The 19,710-nt window shown below is 39.7% G+C and overlaps 4 protein-coding genes and 1 long non-coding RNA gene across 6 annotated transcripts; 2 read left to right on the forward strand and 3 right to left on the reverse strand.

Moving 5' to 3' along the window:
* Nucleotides 1-134: 134 nt before the first annotated feature.
* Nucleotides 135-8,115, reverse strand: LOC121886739. The gene is made up of 3 exons (XR_006092828.1): nt 8,028-8,115; nt 2,076-2,269; nt 135-731 (listed from the first exon to the last, which is right to left on the reverse strand). It is a non-coding gene; the product is annotated as an uncharacterized LOC121886739 (long non-coding RNA).
* acta1a (actin alpha 1, skeletal muscle a) lies at nt 5,422-12,970 on the forward strand. Of its 2 annotated transcripts, XM_042396771.1 has the most exons (7): nt 5,422-5,968; nt 8,051-8,190; nt 9,538-9,862; nt 10,604-10,765; nt 10,898-11,089; nt 11,402-11,583; nt 12,822-12,970. In XM_042396771.1, exons 2-7 carry the CDS (start codon nt 8,062-8,064, stop codon nt 12,963-12,965), a joined length of 1,134 nt encoding a protein of 377 aa, XP_042252705.1. In that variant the 5' UTR covers nt 5,422-5,968; nt 8,051-8,061; the 3' UTR covers nt 12,966-12,970. The 2 variants fall into 2 exon arrangements, with proteins under 2 accessions (XP_042252705.1, XP_042252713.1); XM_042396779.1 differs by lacking the exon at nt 5,422-5,968 and having other exon boundaries at nt 8,029-8,190.
* Nucleotides 12,971-15,351: 2,381 nt separating this feature from the next.
* On the reverse strand, nt 15,352-16,053 carry LOC121886659 (histone H3). Its single transcript, XM_042396840.1, has one exon. The coding sequence runs from the start codon at nt 15,806-15,808 to the stop codon at nt 15,398-15,400; it is 411 nt and encodes a 136-aa protein (XP_042252774.1). The 5' UTR covers nt 15,809-16,053; the 3' UTR covers nt 15,352-15,397.
* A 62-nt stretch (nt 16,054-16,115) lies between these two features.
* On the forward strand, nt 16,116-16,725 carry LOC121886665 (histone H2A-like). Its single transcript, XM_042396853.1, has one exon. The coding sequence runs from the start codon at nt 16,166-16,168 to the stop codon at nt 16,547-16,549; it is 384 nt and encodes a 127-aa protein (XP_042252787.1). The 5' UTR covers nt 16,116-16,165; the 3' UTR covers nt 16,550-16,725.
* A 684-nt stretch (nt 16,726-17,409) lies between these two features.
* Nucleotides 17,410-18,183, reverse strand: LOC121886633 (histone H1-like). Its single transcript, XM_042396791.1, has one exon. It carries the CDS (start codon nt 18,146-18,148, stop codon nt 17,543-17,545), a length of 606 nt encoding a protein of 201 aa, XP_042252725.1. The 5' UTR covers nt 18,149-18,183; the 3' UTR covers nt 17,410-17,542.
* Between the last annotated feature and the right edge of the window lie 1,527 nt (nt 18,184-19,710).

Raw genomic sequence — 19,710 nt, forward strand, 5'->3', positions numbered from 1 at the left:
ATGTATGTATTCACATTTAGTTTAAAGCTGGAAGATTATTTGCAAAAAATTCAATGTCAGTTCAGTGAATGTCATTTACTGACATCTAGTGGCTTTCCTGAAGTACTGCTTTAAAACAACAAGGTACAAAATGGTAAGAGATTATCAATATATATTTTAAAAATCCATTATTTATAGGAGAAATGGAAATGCACATCTTTCATCCAGCATATTTCTGTTACTGGTATAATACAAGATGCCAGTCACATAATTTTGTTTTAAATGAAATCCACAAAGCACCAAAGCCAGAGTCTTAGAAATGGTGAAGTCAGACAACTCCACTATTTAAGAAGTATTTAGATATATAGATGAGGCAGGATGAGTACATATTAAGAAATTTTAACAATTTCTAAGTAGATAATTATTTTTAATAAAAATATAAATAGTAGTATAATAGCCTGTAGAGTATCTTTAATATTTCTCTGCAGGAACTTGGTTTAAATTCTCTTTACTGCCGTCTGATATCGCAGTTATCAGACCTAGAAAGTGGCAGAAACCTGAGCCTGTAAAGATACCGATTACCAGAAGCTGGCCTGCATTAGTCAGGACTTCCTCCTGTGTGGTGACGAAGGGCAGATGTTGGTTATTAATAGATTTGGACTCCTTGGTTGGCTGACTGCCACCCTGACAGGGATCCTCCGTGATGATCCACTTTCACAGCTACAGCGTCTGCAGAGGACTCTCAGCGTCGCCTAAAAATAGTAAAGTAGGTTAGATTGGGGACATCAGCTGTACAGAAGCCTTTCTGCTCTGCTTTTAAATGGGTTGATAAACCTTTACATAACATTACATAATATCTCTTTTCTAAGTAGGAGAGTTTATCATATATTAAACCACTATCCAGGGTGTTGTTACACTTCCAAAATGAGCAAAATACTGCATTTTACAAATGATAATTGCTCATAAGGTTATTTTAAATTCTGGTCAAGATCCTCAATTTTCCCAAAGACAAATTTGTCTGCGAGTTTTCTGAGAAATGTGTCCAAAAATAATACAAATCTGACGTATTCATCAAAATGCAAAAAAAGTTAATTTACTGGTTTATTTATGCATATTAATAAAATGCTTTAAGGAGGTTATTTTTCATCTCTTGTCCCCGAACAGATGTTATAAAGTCATCCTAAAAAAGAATGTAAGATTTAAATTTACAAAGTTATTGAGATAATTTATAAGCATGCAAAGCAATAATAGAAGAGATTATTAATGTTATTTGTTTAAAAATATACAGGGCATTATATTACATTGTCAGGTATTAATCAAATCAAAACATTAGCTGATCGTTAATAAACCATTTTAAAGTGACGTAATGGGAATAACAGGGTAAAATCTAGTTATCTAATCACAGAGTGCAATAAAGATGAAAGAAATCCGCTAATACAGATGCTGTATTAAACTTATAAAACAGTGGTGATACTCAACAATATGTCTCTAGGATAAGTTATAATTGTTGACAAATAGTTTAATACTTAATACTAAAATACTTTAAGAAACGCTTAAACATGTCTTTGTATCGGCTTATAACTGCTTATTATAATGTATCAAATGCTTATATACTAATTATAACTGCTAATTACGGGGGATTATAGTAAATTATTACCATGTACAGGTATGGATTTTACTGTTCTGGCCTTTTTCTATGAAATGCTGAGTAGTATTATCTCCAATATAACAGTATAATGGACAAATTAATTAACTTTTTACAGCCTCCTTCAGGGGATTCAAAATTTGTTTTAAAGGGTCAGGAGCCAGAAGAGTTGAGATGCACAGCTGAAAATAATTGATATTGACCTTTGACCTTCCTGTTGAGGCAGGTGAGAAAATATTTGTCCTACAGGGATGAAACAAACGACATACTAATCATGTTTAAGATCAGGATTTTCTTCTGGATAAAGTACAGTATTTCAAATGTACTCATGTCTATAAGCGGGGAGTCGTTCTGTCACCAAATGTTTGAGTTACATCGTCTCTCTTTGTATTGATGACTGCAGTCTCCTGCCATTCTTTCAGGTCATTTTCCATTTAAAACTCTGAATCACCTCAGTGGAGCTTCAGTTAGCAGTTGGACAAACACAGATGAGTCTGTTGGCTCAGTTTTTGTCTCAGAGGAATTCTGCAGCTGTCCGGTGTGCTGGAGGTCCCGACCCTCTTGTTTTAGAAACCGGAGGGTGGACGTCACTCAGCTGCTGTGTGGATGTTGTTGTTTGAGCCTCCAGCAGAGCAGCACAACCTCCTGAAAAACCAGAAGAAATCTCAGGCTTCCTCCACCTTCCTTTGTAGGTTTACTCTAACTCAGGATGAGAACAATATTCCTTAATTTGTTTTTTAAATCAAACAGAAGTTTATTGTCGAGTCGACTTGCTAAATGAATCCTCTCAGTACCAAACTTTGACAACAGCGGCAACTCTGATTTTTAAGATAAAGATGGCAATTTTCCATTTTTTTCTTACTGTTAACAAATCTCATGTTTGGATCCAAATCAACAATGAACTGATCTACTAACAAGTATTGTGGGTGCATCCAAAGCCTGATATATCTTATTCCTCTGAGCTCTAGACCTCCGTTGTTGTCCAAAAACTATTAAAAACACGTCTGAGTCACACCGCTGCACTCGGTGACATGTTCCTTCATTATGAAGAGTTTGGTCATGTTTCTTTGTTTAGAAACGGCTCAAAAGACTAATAACAGCGATCACGTTTTTAGTCTCAGGAGAGTAGTTCTGTGTAAGGCAGACGCCAATGAGCGTGTGCAGGAATGCAATTCTGTTTACAGTTTTGCTAGCGTGTTGTGCGACATATCACAACCTCTGGACTTTGTACTGAAGTTCTTTGAGAAATTTACAGTGTAGTACTCAGTGGCTTTACACAGAACTACTCTCTAGAGAGTGAAAACGTGATCACTGTTGTTAGTCTTTGGAGCCGTTTCTAAACAAACTAACAAGACCAACACTTCATAATGGAGATTTTTGAAATCACATTGAAACTACACATTTTCAGCACCAAGCCCTTTCTAGTTTATTTATTTTAATTAACTAACATATTAGTTACTTCCAAGCAGCAACCTAAGTAGGTACATAATACAATGAAGTCAGTTATTTAAAATAAAAAATACTTAATTGAACATTATCTAAATTCGACAATGTCCATACTGGGTTCATAGCCTCTAATTAATGTTTCAAGTGTTATAGGTGCTATACCGATAACTCATTAAATATATAAATAACTGTTATTCAAAAGAGATGAGATAAGTGATAAATAAATAGATAAATAATTTGGTATGAATTTTGGCTACACAATTTGCTTTCATTAAAAAAAAAAAAACATCTGAAAAATAGCTTTGACGTTTGATTTAGAGTCTTCTCAGGATATACAGTAGGTTTGCACCAAGCGGCAACCTCCGGGGCTGTAAAATGAGGCCAATGCGGAAGTGTCAAAAACAGTGCAGTTCCTCGAATGGCCACTTGAGGCTCCAAAAGCGAGTCAATCCCCATAGACCCCCATGTTAAAATGCCCAACTTTACAGTAAAAATAAACATGTTTACAGCCTGGTACAAAAGACGGTTTAGGTCTCTATAGGTAATTTCCCCTTTCATGACAACTGTACTCACTCACACCGTAAAGTTATGCATAATGAAGGACATGGCTGCTTTGAGTGACAGGTCCGCCAGCCGCTAGGTGGCTTGTTTCAGCCATTCGGCCCGCCTCTTTGCCCATTTTTGATTGGCTGGGAGTTACATAGCGTCACGTACAGCCAAGATGGCGACGGCCGGAGCAGCTCACTTTGAGCTTCAAAACCACTCTTCAGAAACCAACGGGTGACCTCACGGTAACTATGTCCATATTTTTATACAGTCTATGGTTTGCACAATAGGCCAATTCATTGTGTTGGCTTTGTTGGTAGTATGATATTGTACACTTTAACATTTTTTTAGGCTACTGAGTGTGATTTAATGACCTCCTTCTTGTAATAACCTCAAATAAATGAAACTAAAATCAAAAATAAAATCACTAGATATAGTGTCTTTTTCATGGGTCGATCTTTAAAATAAAAAACACCCATCTTAAGTTGTGAATGGGTGTTTGCTCTGTGTACTGTGTGTCTCTGTGTGTGTGTGTGTGTGTGTATATATGTGTATGTGTGGTCCAGGTATTTCTCTTGTTGTGGGGACTCGCCTCCCTTATGGGGACAATAAGCAAGTCCCCTTAACGCAAATCATTAATTTCAAGGTGAGGACTTGGTTTAAAGTTAAGGCAAGTTTAGGGTTAAAGCTGCTATGTGTAAGAATCAGAAATTCCTTCTCATTAATGACGCTGGTGGTGAACTGCAGCCAGCACTTGTTGCCCGCTCTTGCGTGCGTGCTCGCCATGCGTCAGCACAAACTAACAGCTAAAATCACAATATTACAATATATTTCACATGCTTTGCAGTAATGGTAGCTTACCTATCCAATAGGAACAAAGCCAGCTCAGGTGCCAGTTGTATGTTGACGTTAGCGGACTCCATTTCTAAGCTAATGTTAGCTAGTGCTGCACTTTGTTGGCACTGTTGTAGGGGGGCAGAAGACGGGCAAGGCACTTGGGAACGCACATAAAGGCCTTTACACACTGAGGATGTGACAAATAAACAACACGAAAATGTGAACTATTCGCCTGCGGATATTTCACATCAAAACTATTCATATCAGCAGTGATACGAATTTGCGACAGAAAGACAAATTTGCGGAAGAATCTGCAACATGGACAAACTGCCTTCGCCAAGCTGACTGACAGCAGACATTTACTGAACCAAAATAGTCTACATGTCGGCTCCATGGGAAGAAATTAACAGTGTTTGTATTTATAAATATATGATGATTATACATATGATGATACATCAATCAATATATTGATTAATTGGCTTTATTTTACCGCCCACCGTAGCAAGTGAGCCTACCCATCTGCAGTGAAACAGGCGAGCTCACAGACAGACCGGGAGCTGATCGAACAATGTAGATACAGTAAATAAGTTCAAAACACACCACATGTGGGCCTTTGTAATAAAGAGCTGTGCAGATTATACGCTTTGTGATTGATTGGTGCCTTTTATTCGCTGTGTGAGTAAAGTAATACTTGCATTCTGTGTGAAAGAGAAAAACAACAGTTTGGGAAAAAAAAAAAAAAAAAAAATAAAAAAAAAAAAAAATATATATATATATATATATATATATATATATATATATATATATATATATATATATATATATATATATATATATATATATATATATATACATATATACAGGCACATCCCTGATGTGTAAAGGCCTTTAAACGTCACATCCTTTGAATTTTCCTGGCAAACCTGTACTGAGTCCTTTACACAGAAATCAGTCCACAGGCTGCTACAGGCAACTAAAAAAGTTCTTCACATTCTGTTGATAATTTTAGTTTTTTGTTTGTTTTAAGCTAAAATTCTTACATACAGCACCTTTAAGGTTAGGATAAGTATCCAGGAAATTAATGTAAGCCAATGTAATGTCCTCTGAAGTGATAGAAGTGTGTGTGTGTCTATGTAGTAGTAGTAGTAATGGTCGGTGCGTCTGTCTGGTCTCGCTCCATACACGGGCTCGAGCGCTCCACTGCGGACTCGCGCGGGGTTCCTCTCCATATATGACCCGAGTAGCGCGCGAGCCTCCATATATGACCCGAGCGGCGCGCGAGCCTCCATGCGGCGGTCCATATATGGACGAAGGGCCGGTTGAATTCCTGTCGAACACCCGGACATTCCTATCGGCTGTCTGGGGGAGACGAAAGAAAAAAAACAAAAAACAGCCCGGGTGGTATGGAGGAGAAGGGGTATATAAGCACCCCGGTGGTGGCTGCTGTCACCCCCGCCTTCAGCTGGAACCAGCAGCGGTTAAAGTACCCTCACTGACAGCCGGAGACAAGCAGAGGTAAGCGGCTTGGAGGAGCAGGGCTGACCGGGTGGATGGTGGTGGGAAGGGAAACAGAGAGCTGGAATTAACTGGAGTTTGACCTGTTGTTAGTTTAAGTGAATGATACAGACGGAAAATAATCCGGACTAACTGACGGGAGCTGGCAGAGAACCGCAGCCAGCCTCTGTTAACCGTCAACGGCGTGAAAAAGCAGCTTCTGTTGTGACAGTCAGCAGGAACCGTCCTGCTGCGTTCAGGGACGGTCGGAAATATTGATATTACAAAAGAGCGACCAAAAAATGTTTTTTTTTTTTTTTCGATTTTTTAAACTCCAAATGTAATTATTAGAGTAAGATCGTGTAACGTTATAGTATGTCTGCAATAGAGTAGCAGTTGACTGATTTTTCTTTCAAATTGTATATTTTCCTCAACATTAACAGTAACATTGTCTTAAAGGACGGGTTTACAATTTTTCAAGTGTGTCTTAAAACAGCAGTCAGGTGTCCATATGTACAGTGAAAGAGGTTTTGGGCTCCTGACTGTCGTTTTAAGACACGCTTGAAAATTATGAACTTTTCCTTTTAATTATCAGTCTAACAGAGGCTTAAATATGGCACAATAACCAGTCTACAGTGATCTGTTGTGTTTTTGCAGATAAGTGTATACACTTCATGGTCTTCAGTTATTATGACAAAAATCAGGGTAGTAATTGCTCTTTAAATCATAAGTTGTGTTACCGGTCGAAGCTATAAGGTTATAGTAACAACATTCAATCTTGCCTCAGCTTTTGTGTAGTTTTTAGATGTCGTTACACTTTGGTGGTGATTCCTTTTTTCACTCAGCAATTTACTTTAAGGTTAAGTATTTAATTGAGTTTAGAACTTTGTGCAAACATCCATTACAGGGAATTTATGTTTACATTCTCCAAAACAAACAGAAACAAACAATTAAGTATAAAACTAATGTTTTGATGGAAATAGTAAACAGTGAGTTTATTTTTCCAGTACTCAGTGTTTTTTTGTTGTTGTTTTTTTACGTTAGCTTAGCCATCCATGCTTGGCTCCTAAGTAGTATTTGTATTATTAATTCAAATGTTCAGCATGATTCTAATGAAAAGTACATATATAAATAGCGGCTTGTGATTCTTACTTAGAGCTCAGATGTAGGAGCTTATGAGGAGCACTTGAAGGCATCATTATACTAAATGAGGGTTAATGGCGTTTCTGTTTATTTCTTGGTAATTAATTACAGGTCATTAAAGGCTGAGTAAACTGTTTTCAGCTGATTAATGATCAACAGGATCAGAGCTGTGAGAGGAAAGGCTAACATATCCTATTATATCATATGAGCTATAGACATTAGCCTGTAAACACAACAGGGAGTGTTTGTTAATAGTAGAAGAAACACAGTCTACAGTAGTTAATGACCAGATGTTTATAATCATACTCCACAAGTGAAGAACATGTAGTTAATACAATTATGTATTCATAGCTTATGTAGTTTAATCAAAATAATTGTCAGTAGCAGCCCTGCAACAATAGAAATATCACATGAGATAAGAGGTAAAATCAACATAAAATTTAGCAGGTTACATCTTTTTAGCTGGAAAATTAATAACATAAAAATAATTGGGTGACTTACAGTGTAATGTTTATTTTGTTTTGTTCTCCAGTGATAATCAATAAATATAAAACCTTACATAAGAAGTAGTTTTGGTAACTAAAGGATGGATAGTCACAGATTTACAGCACTTTGTGGCCGAAAAGCAAATGCAATACTGAAACAAATATTGAAATTATTAACATACAATTCTGTTTGTTTACATGTAACGTCAAACAACTTATAAACAGCTATAGGGAAGAATTAAATCAAGTCTGTGCACCTAAACATCACACATCCACAGCTCTGTTGTGTTTGTGCCATTGTGTTTATGACGCTACCTGAAGGTATCTGAAGGCTAAATTAAACCAAAGTGGAAAGTTATTTTTACCTCAGATGTTAAGCCTCCTTATCAGACAGATAACGAGTTCAGATCCGTGGTTTTTCCAGCGTGTGAAGTGCTTTTCAGACAACTCACCACCTCTGACTTCCCTCCTCCAGAACCCGCAGCCATGTGTGACGACGATGAGACCACCGCCCTCGTGTGCGACAACGGTTCCGGCCTGGTGAAGGCTGGCTTCGCCGGAGACGACGCCCCCAGGGCCGTCTTCCCCTCCATCGTCGGCCGCCCCCGTCACCAGGTACACAAAAAAAATATTAACAATCAGGATCTGACACTTGATCGCTTGAGTTTTTAGTTGCTTTTAATATCAGCTTTTTGTCATTTTTTTTTATCTTCACCAAGGAGGTTAAACTCATCGCTGCTCGCTCCTTAGATTTAGATATTTGGTATTAAGTTCTCCTCACACTTTTACACTCCCAAGAGGAAGTAACCTACTAATTCTGCTGACCTTATGACCTTTCCGCTACTGCCACCATCAGGCCAAAATGTGTCTAACCTCACATAAATACTCTATCACCTGTCAGCTCACAATAAAAACCAACTGAGGACATTATTAGGACTTTATTGAGCACTTTGATCAGAGATTACAACTTAAATACAGTTTTTTTTTCATTAAATTAGCCAAATGCAGTAAACACTGCTTAATGCTCTATCTTTTCCTGTCTTTTTTTCGTTTGTTTTTTACATTTTTAATATATTTTTGCAGAAAGAATCTGACCTCAACATGAGAAGACTTTTTTGTTCTGGCATTTAAGTTTTTATCGATGGCAACAAGTAGACATGTACATCATTTCTAGGCCACAGGAGTAGACATAAGAAAATACATAAATGAAAATGATTAATATGTTCCACTCAACAATGAAGTGAAAAGGAAACTATACACAGTAGTTTCTTCTATTCAAGTCCCCCAAAACTAGTCCCATCTACAAAAACTACATTTTAATGTACTGAACATATAAACTAAGATTGTGCCTCAACTTTTATTCCACCTTTACTGAAATCTCTAAAATGTGCCTGTTGGACACATGAAGAGCAGCCAAAAATATGTGTAAATGTACATTTAGAAGGAACCAGCAGACCTGTGTCTTCATTGATAAGGCTTTGCTGTCTGGGCTGTAGATTTATTTAACATCCTTAGTGACATGAGGTCACAGTTTGGCTTTAAAAGTTCCTCATTCAATCTCTGAACTGGGATAGACTGGTTTCAGGTACTATGCACTTCACTATTGGAATGAACTGCAACACAGCTTAAAGTTAGAGACACTTGTTCCTCTGAGGGACTTTAAAGTTTTTTTTCTTGAATAAAGAAAGCTTCAAAAGCTTAATAGACATATAAAATATGTACAGCAGGTGTAGCAGTTTACGGGAACTTACAGTTTGGGACTAAAGTTCACAATGTTGTTTGTATCAGGTGTGTAAGAGATGATTTCGTCAGGTCACTAGAGATTATTTATCAGTTTTTGTCAGTCAGAATGAAACTTGTCACGCTGAGGAGTCATGTGTTTAATTCAGATCTTCACCTCGCTGTGTGTTCTCAGAGTTAGAAAACATACATAATCTCTCCTGTTGTTGCTCCTCCTCTCAGGGTGTGATGGTCGGTATGGGTCAGAAGGACTCCTACGTGGGTGACGAGGCCCAGAGCAAGAGGGGCATCCTGACCCTGAAGTACCCCATCGAGCACGGCATCATCACCAACTGGGACGACATGGAGAAGATCTGGCACCATACCTTCTACAACGAGCTGCGCGTGGCCCCCGAAGAGCACCCCACCCTGCTGACGGAGGCCCCCCTCAACCCCAAAGCCAACAGGGAGAAGATGACCCAGATCATGTTTGAGACCTTCAACGTCCCAGCCATGTATGTGGCCATCCAGGCCGTGCTGTCCCTCTACGCCTCCGGTCGTACCACCGGTGAGTCTGCAGCCTCTTAACATTTAGAGCTTCTTTCTCAAGACGAAGAACTGAAGAATTATTGTTGTTGTCCATTTATAGCTTTATAACAATATTTACAGTTAGACAAAATTTGGCAGCAATCAGAGATTTTGCAGTTATATTGAGGTATTTATTCCTCTAATAAATTTCTCTGGGGGCGATGTTGCAAATCAATAAGCAGGTCTGTTTTATGGGGATATTGGATTTACATGACTTTGCATTAGTTTAATTAAGTACCTTTACTTTTTAGCTATTTAGTTCACTGGATTATCCAAAAACAGACTTTTCATCAGGTTCGTTTAACTATTTACAAATAGTTTCTCAACTGAATTTCCTGAAAATGCACTATATCATGATATAAGTAAATAATGAGTTACTAAATTACAGCAGAGTTTATCCATATTGCCCATCTTTAGTAGCCAAAATCCAAAAGACTTCAGTTTATAATGATACAAAACTGATAATAAATCAATTGTAGTAAAGTAATTTATCAAGCAGTTCATGCCTTTATTTGTTTCAGCTCCCCATATATATATTTAATGTTTTTCTCTGATTTATTTCATTGTAAACTGAATATTTTGGGGCTTTTGACTGTTGATTGGAACAAACAACATCGTTTAGGTCTCTGTGAACCTGTGATGTGCATTTTTCACTATTTTCTGACAACAAAAATCTGCGCTGCATTGATTTTTTTTTGGTGTGTTTGTTTTTGTCTCTCAGGTATCGTGCTGGACTCTGGTGATGGTGTGACCCATAACGTGCCCATCTATGAGGGCTACGCTCTGCCTCACGCCATCATGCGTCTGGATCTGGCTGGTCGTGATCTGACTGACTACCTCATGAAGATCCTGACTGAGCGTGGCTACTCCTTCGTCACAACTGGTAAACACTTCCTATCAACACAAAATACACAAATCCAGTTTATTTAAAGACTTAACACCCATGTTGTTTTCTTCAGTTGTTTTTTTTTACATATTATGCACAAAGTCTGATCTTTACTCTCTTGCTCTCCAGCTGAGCGTGAGATCGTGCGTGACATCAAGGAGAAGCTTTGCTACGTGGCTTTGGACTTTGAGAATGAGATGGCCACCGCTGCCTCCTCCTCCTCTCTGGAGAAGAGCTACGAGCTGCCCGACGGTCAAGTCATCACCATCGGCAACGAGCGTTTCCGCTGCCCCGAGACCCTCTTCCAGCCCTCCTTCATCGGTTTGTACTTGTTTGCTTTTGAGAAAAATAACTGATACAATCTAAAAAGCCAAATATTTAAAGGTTAAATTTAGTTTTGTAGGAATGAGTTTGTACTCTTTGTAAAGTTTTCCTGATGAAGAAATCTCTGCATCCTCAGATATAAAAACAGAGGTGACAAAACTTTCCTCTCTGAAGTATTTTTGACAGAATCATAAAGTGTGAAAAGAAAATCTCTGTAAAAACTGTAGACTTGTGTAGCAACGTTATAGAAAGGTTTCAAGATTAAAGACGTTTACTGTAAACTCACCTGTTTGCTGTGCACCTGAACAGGTATGGAGTCTGCTGGTATCCATGAAACCGCCTACAACAGCATCATGAAGTGTGACATCGACATCCGTAAGGACCTGTACGCCAACAACGTGCTGTCCGGTGGCACCACCATGTACCCGGGTATCGCTGACCGCATGCAGAAGGAGATCACAGCTCTGGCTCCCAGCACCATGAAGATCAAGGTACGAATAAGACCATATAAGACGAGTTAACTCCTGGCTGGGTTGAAATCTTAATGAAGAAACACAATGAAAAGGCATAAATAAGCTGAGCATGATTAGATTTGGACAATTGCATTTACATTTCATGGCTAAAAGATCATGTGATTAAAAAACATGTTCATTCATCTGCTGATAGAACAGTCTCTACTCTTCTGGGGAGGCTTTCTAATACTTTTTTGATCCTGGATGCAGAGATTTACTCTCATTCAGCATAAGTGAAGTCCAACACTAACAGTTATGTTGGGTGATAAAATCCGGCTCAATTTCTGTGTCCCAGTTCATCCCACAGTTGTTGGATGGGTTTCAGGCCAAACTGGGAAAACAGTTTCTTTTAAGGAGCTGTTCGTCATGTTGAAACAGGAAAGGGACAAAAAACAAACTGTTGCCCTGAAGTTGGAAGAACATCAGTAAAAAAAAAACAGCCCCAGACTGTAGCAGATGTGATTTAAATTGTTGGAAGCAGAAAACAAAACTTAACAGAACAGAAGCACTAAAAGCTACGTTGACAGTTGATCCAAAATCTAACAGACAGATTAATAAATATTTAAACTAACTGTTTAGTCGGTAAAAAGCCCAACACCAGCTCTGTAGCCCAAGATGACGTCTTCAGATGCTTTGTTTTATCTGATCAACAGTCCAAAACCCCAAAAATATAATTTACAATTATATAAAACAAAAAGAAAATCTTTACATATGAGAAGCTGGAACCAGAGAATGTTTGGCATGTTTGCTTGATAAATGATTTGAATGATTAATTGATTATCAAGATTGTTGCCAATTATTTTTCACCTCCAATTTAAAACAAAATGTATTTTTTACTACCACAACTAAATCTTCATTTAGTTCATTCTTCACCTCGAAAACAAAATTTGACAAAACAATCTGAACATAAGGTCAGTTTTTGTTTATTAGCGGTTTTAAACTTTGACACATTCGTCATCAGCAGACAGTGTTTAGTCATCATTGAATCGTAGATGTTGCTGAGGACGATCATGTGATATGATTGAAAGCTCCAGAACAGCAACAAAATGACCTTTGTGCAGAGATTGTATTGTCTGCTATAGTTTCTTCCTCTTTTCCTTTCAAAAACACCAAATGAAAGTGTTTTAAAGTAAAAAATGTGTGTAAAGTGTAAAGACTGAGTTACAAAGATCCCCTTCAGGTAATAAAAACCAACCTCATTTCCTCCTCTTCTGCAGATCATTGCCCCTCCTGAGCGTAAATACTCCGTCTGGATCGGCGGCTCCATCCTGGCCTCCCTCTCCACCTTCCAGCAGATGTGGATCAGCAAGCAGGAGTACGACGAGGCCGGTCCCAGCATCGTCCACCGCAAGTGCTTCTAAACACGACGCCTCCACCTCGTCAGGCTCAGGATCCAAAGCAATAAGACGCCGCCGTCCCCGGACTCTGGAACAACATCCTCTCCTAACACCAGGGACTGTGTGGTGTCTAAACCTGTACATAATGTTATTTATTCCTTCTTTTATGAATGTGATGCTCTGAATGTAAGTGATGTCCAGTCTATGTGTGTGTTTGTGTGTGTGCATGAGGAAAGGCAAGTGTTCGAGGTACGACACGCTCCAACTCCGACCAACTGAGAGAGAGAAAAAACACAAAAAAGACCAAAAAAGAAATGAGTCAAAAAGCAAATAAAAGCCATTTATTTTCATGTGCGACTGCTGTCTGTTATTTCTGATTCTGAACTATTTCAGAGGATACTTTAGGTCGATACTGATCTTTTTATTTTATTTTATTTATACTGATAAAGGCTGAGTACCTTTAGAGACAGAAGTAGAATGAAAACACTTTAACTTGTACTTTTACTTAAGTAGAGTTTGATGATTTTTATGTGTAGTTTAATGGAGTATTTTTACATTGTTGTATCGGTACTTTTACTTAAGTCAAATATCTGAATACTTGTTTCACCACTGAATTTAATGATGTCAAATACTGGCACAAATGAACAACCAGTAGCAGCTTCACCACAAACATATCTATAAGTCATCTATGATTAAATATCCTTCATCACTGGTCCACTTCCAAAACTACGAGAGAAACCAGACACATAATAAACATTATGAGTCTCTTAAAGCTACAAGACAAACAAAAGAGATCAAGTTCAAGTGTTGAAATAAATCCAGCAGCATCTGTGTGCCAAACTAAACAAAGTCATGTTTCAACAGCTGTAACATTAATATCATGCTGCTGACTTCCTGCTTTCTGCCAAAACTTGTTACATTATCTTAATTTTTAACTGTAAAGGCTCAAACACACCTTCAGTTTCTTGTAGGCAGGTGTGTAGGAGGAAATATCCAAAGGCAAGAGAAGAAGGAGTTCCTGCACATTGTCCTTTTACTTGGTCCTTAGACCTTCATCAGGTAAACTGAGGAACAAAGAACATTTCAGGCAGATTAAGTCAAAACCTCGTCAGCTGAGGCTGATCAGGGACCATCAGCTGTCAGGTAAGCAGACCTCACCTCCACCCTATCAGCACCGGAGCTACACTGAGCTGTGTGCTCTCCCAAAAAATAAAGTGCAACCAGTGCCAAAGTGCAAAACATTCACTTTCATTTTTACTATTTTTTTTTAACAAGGATTCACAATTTACAAAACAAAAAACAAATACATGAGGCTCAACAAAAACAAACCCACAATAAATAGAATATAAAGTGCTTGTGTGATAAAGTGCAGAGAGTTCAGTGGATATTCAGGTCAGTCTGAAGTGTCTCCTTCAGTTCATGTTGGTCCCTCAGATCAGAGATCCAGAAACTGCCAAAAAAAAGACCTGTTTAATGATCATGTTTCTGTCAATCAGTCTGATTGATGATCATGGCACATCTGGTTTTCCACAGTTTAACACACAATGAGCGGTTCTTCTTGTTTGGAGGGCATCTTCTCTTCCAGCAGACATGACAGAGTTATGGTACACATTAAAAACCAGTCAAGGCCTCCTGAGCTCTGAAACAGTCCATCAGGACGTGTTGCTGTGTTTCATCTTCATTACAATAAATCATGGTACATTCTTTTGTTTTTACATAACAACTACATGAAACAACAGCTCTGACAGGAAGTCTGTTAACAGAAATAAGCCACCGAACATCTAATGATCTCCTCTACTGTCCACATACGGATGACTAAACCTCCACGAACTCCTCTGTGAAGTTCTTCAATCTGCAAATGACACAACCATCACTGGTCTGATCTTCTTCCCTCAGAAAGGACACTGAGATCCATGAAAACCTCCACCAGCCAACAAAAACTGTTGCCTTACTCAACAACTGAACTTTTCCGTTATTAAAGTGGTTTCATGTCCCTCTTTTAATTCCTGCTTTGGTCACTTTCAAATATTTAGTTGCATTTGTGGGAGCAAACAACACCAGACACATTTGTATGCTGAAAGCGTGGCAACATTTGAACATTAACTGGACTGAATCAGCCACTTAAGTAGTTTAAAAATGAATAACTGACAAAAAAAAAAAATGGAGATCTGGTTCTATTAGAACAGAGAAGAGTAATCTGATCACTTAGTTTGAGGATATTTGAATAGCTAGACCTTATTATTTGACAGAATAGAGGACAAATTCACTGATACATAAACGTCAGTGTAAAAGGAGGCAGACTGAAGAACAGGGAGGTATAAGTGTTAAAGGTTTGTAAGAGATAAAGCTGAATTTGATATATTTCCATAATGTTGAGGTGAAGCAGAGGAAGCTACTCTTTAGTGAGTTAGTGGCTCTTAAAAGAGCCGTTGTTGGTTCGTGGAGCAGCAGACAGTTTAAGCTCTCTCTCCGCGGATGCGGCGGGCCAGCTGGATGTCTTTGGGCATGATGGTGACCCTCTTGGCGTGAATGGCGCACAGGTTGGTGTCCTCGAACAGGCCGACCAGGTAAGCCTCGCTGGCCTCCTGCAGAGCCATGACAGCGGAGCTCTGGAAGCGCAGATCGGTCTTGAAGTCCTGAGCGATTTCTCTGACCAGGCGCTGGAAGGGCAGCTTGCGGATCAGCAGCTCGGTGGATTTTTGGTAGCGACGGATCTCTCTCAGAGCCACGGTACCGGGCCTGTAACGGTGAGGCTTCTTGACGCCGCCGGTGGCCGGGGCGCTCTTACGGGCAGCCTTGGTGGCCAGCTGCTTCCTGGGGGCTTTGCCTCCGGTGGATTTACGGGCAGTCTGCTTGGTTCTTGCCATTGTTTCTTCTTTCTCTGATCAGGAGAAAATAGTGATGAGAAGAGGAGACACGCTGCTCTTAAAGTGTCGGAGCGGCTGCGGAACTGTGACGCTGCTTCAGACCTCCGGGTCCTGATTGGTGAGCGCCTCCTCTTGGAGCTCAGCACCGCCTAGAGGAGCCTGAACCTCCGCTGCTTATTGGACAAAAGCCGTTTGAAAAAGTCCGCCAAAATAAGAGCGGGCCTCCCTCTGCTGGAGCCTCTTTTCTGGTGGGTGGAGACATCAGCCCTCCTGCCTACTCCGCGGAGATATAAAGAAGAGTTTGCGGTGTTTGCTCCACACTTTCTTTGAGTCCAGACTCTAGAAAATAACCTAAAAATGAGCGGAAGAGGCAAAACCGGAGGCAAAGCTCGCGCCAAGGCAAAGACCCGCTCCTCTCGGGCCGGGCTCCAGTTCCCAGTCGGCCGTGTTCACAGGCTGCTGCGCAAAGGCAACTATGCGGAGCGTGTCGGTGCCGGAGCCCCCGTCTACCTGGCGGCTGTGCTGGAGTACCTGACCGCTGAGATCCTGGAGCTGGCTGGAAACGCTGCCCGCGACAACAAGAAGACCAGGATCATCCCCCGTCACCTGCAGCTGGCTGTCCGCAACGACGAGGAGCTCAACAAGCTGCTGGGCGGAGTGACCATCGCTCAGGGTGGCGTGTTGCCCAACATCCAGGCTGTGCTGCTGCCCAAGAAGACCGAGAAGCCCGCCAAGAAGTAAACCTGGAGACCTGCTGACTGCTGGAAACCAACCAAAGGCTCTTTTAAGAGCCAAACACTCCTCATAAAGACCAGACGTCCTCATGTCTGATACACTGTCGTTAACTCACAAATTATATTTAGTATGTAAACAAAATGTTTAATATTGCAATAAATCTACAATATATGTGAACTGCATTCATATTATAATGACTTCTGTTGGTTGGGTTGCCAACATCAACATTTAAGACCATCTATTATTCCTCAAACTGGTCATTAATTGTACAAGTCATGCTTATCATAATGTTATTAGCCTTTATGAAGTTTACACACCATTTGAAAACTAGTAATTAATAACTAGTAATTATTAACTAGGAGATTTGCTGATTGCTGCTAAAAGCTGTAATGTTAAACTGATTTAGAAAGGAGGGTAGTTGTATAAGTGGAGGAATATTGATCTTTTTGATGTTTCCATATCAATTATTGTTATGGTTGTTATCTGTTCATCCAACATATTAATCATGATGCAATTGTCATAATAATACATTTACAGTTCAACATCATCCTGAGTGATTTTCTGTATTTGATGCTCAGTTCAGACCATGTTGACTCTGCTGCTCACATTCACTTCAGCTGAAAAACTGAAAATATAAAGAAAATATAAGAAAATAGGAAATGAAGATTAAACTGGCAGGATGTGAGAATGACTGACTTGATATCATATAAATAACTGCAGTCAGTTTTCATTTTTACACATAACCACCTATAAGTGGAGGAACAAAAGAGCTCCCTCTCCTGCCAAACTGTGACTTCTATTTTACTTATACTTATATTCTATCTTAAACATAAGAACACTTCTGAATAAAAAACAAAAGTCACAGTTTCATCAGTTTGTGCAGTATATGAGACACTATCTGGTTAAACATATTAAAACTGGGATGATGCTCTTTACAGAAAGATGTGTGGCTCTTAAAAGAGCCTTTGATCAAGTTCACATGTTGAGACTGATGACAGCTCACTTCTTCTTGGCTGCTGCCTTCTTGGCTTTGGGTTTGGCGACCTTCTTTGCGGGAGCTTTCTTGGCTGCAGGAGCCTTTTTGGCCACTTTCTTGGGGCTCTTGGTGGCCTTCTTGGGGCTCTTGGCTGCTTTCTTGGCCGCCGCGGGCTTCTTGACCTTCTTGGGGGATTTCTTAGCGGCTGCTGTCTTCTTGGCTGCCGCTGTCTTAGGCTTCTTAGCCGCTGCGGGTTTCTTAGGGCTCTTGGCGGGCTTCTTGGCTTTAGGAGCGGCTTTCTTTACGGGCTTCTTGGCCTTGGTTTCAACCGTCTTGCTCATCTTGAACGAGCCGGAGGCCCCGGTCCCCTTGACCTGGACCAGAGTCCCCTTGGCCACCAGGCTCTTGATGGCGGTCTTGACGCGGGCCTTGTTCTTCTCCACATCGTAACCTCCGGCAGCCAAAGCCTTCTTGAGGGCGGCTGCTGACACGCCGCTCCGCTCCTTGGATGCGGCCACAGTCTTAACGATGAGCTCGCTGACGCTGGGGCCAGCCTTCTTCGGCTTGGAAACTTTCTTCTTTGCGGCTTTAGCCGGGGCGGCGGCGGGAGCTGGAGCCTCTTCTGCCATTGTTTCTTATAGGATCAGATTCAACACGAAACTAACAGAGTCTGAGTCAACTGGTGGAGAGTCTGAGGCAGGAGGCTGCACTTAAACACACCATGAGAACCGCGGAGACTCAATCCAGCTGCTGGTTGCTCTGTGCAGTGTGAATGTCGGACACTTGTGTTTTCTCTTAGTGATAAAAGAGTGAAAAATCAGTGTGTGACAAGTGCTGAAGGCTGACAGTGAAGGCAGCAGATAGCGGACATGTGTCTCTTCGTATTGAAGTCATGTAGAGCTCTGATGTCCTCTGCTTTTTCTTTGTGGAGCAAACAAACTTCACCTGTTCACCGCCGTGGACGGCACTGCTCAGCGACTTTTCTCTCTCATTTCTCTCCTAAAGTGCCGTAAAATACATCCGAGCTCCACCAAAACCACTTTTCCAGCTGGCTCACATGTTTGTTCACAGACTCAAAGTAAAAACATCCATCTGTTGCTGATCAGTTTGTAATAATATGAAGCGATTCTGGTCGCAGCAAACACACTGATGAGGCTCATGATGCAGTTTAGCCAGACTTCCTGTCAGAGCTGCTCTGTGGCGGCGAACATTTCTTCTCTTATTCTGAGGACTGTTTTTAATTTAAAGACAATAAAGTCTTAAATAAAATATAGTATGTAAGAATAAAATAAAGTCGATGTCTTCTGTTAGTGAATGATCATAATACATAATTAACAATAACAGTAATAATACAATCATCCATTTTTTATCAACATAATAATATATCATCAGTAATAATAAATACAAAGCATAAATTACAATGTTAGTAAGGTGGGTGCTTAACTTTTTAAATATAATTTAAGTTTTGCATGAGGAGAAATTATATATACATAAAAGTAAAGAAAACAGCTTCAATAAAACACACAACAATAACAATACAATCATCAATCTTGATAATTAACATAATAATACATCTTCAGCAGCTATACATCATTAAATAATAGTCAACAAAAATACAGAACATAAATTTACAATGTTAACAAGTGCAAAGTTCTGAGTCTCTTTTGTCTGATGTCTGTTCTTTGTCTTTTCAGTTCAATTACTATTTGTTTACAGACAACATCACTTGTAATAATGGCTTGATGAAGGACAACTGCACACCTTGTCTTCCATATTTTTGTTACTACTGTACATATAACAGTCCAATAAAATTCATAATGTGGCCTTGGCATTTTTTCTAGGGGGACACCATACATCACTGCATTATAATTTACATTTACATTAAAACCAACACCTGCCATTTTCCCTCACACATCATTAGATCTCTGGCACTCAAAAAGTAAATGTTCAATAGTTTCATTCTCATTACAGTTGTCAATAGGGCACTTTTCAGTTTTAACATAACAGCACCACTTGACTGCTTGGACTGTTAGTCCCCCAAGCGAGCCCCATAAGGTCTTGTTTACTTTCTGATAAGCTTTATTAAAAATATTATTAATACATACCTGTGGGTCAGATTCATCTAAATTTGTGTAGGGGAAAACACCAAAATACAGGTTATCACACAGTTTAATATATATGTATTTGCTGG

Source organism: Thunnus maccoyii, chromosome 2 (genome assembly GCF_910596095.1).
Source record: "Thunnus maccoyii chromosome 2, fThuMac1.1, whole genome shotgun sequence".
NCBI lineage: Eukaryota > Metazoa > Chordata > Actinopteri > Scombriformes > Scombridae > Thunnus > Thunnus maccoyii.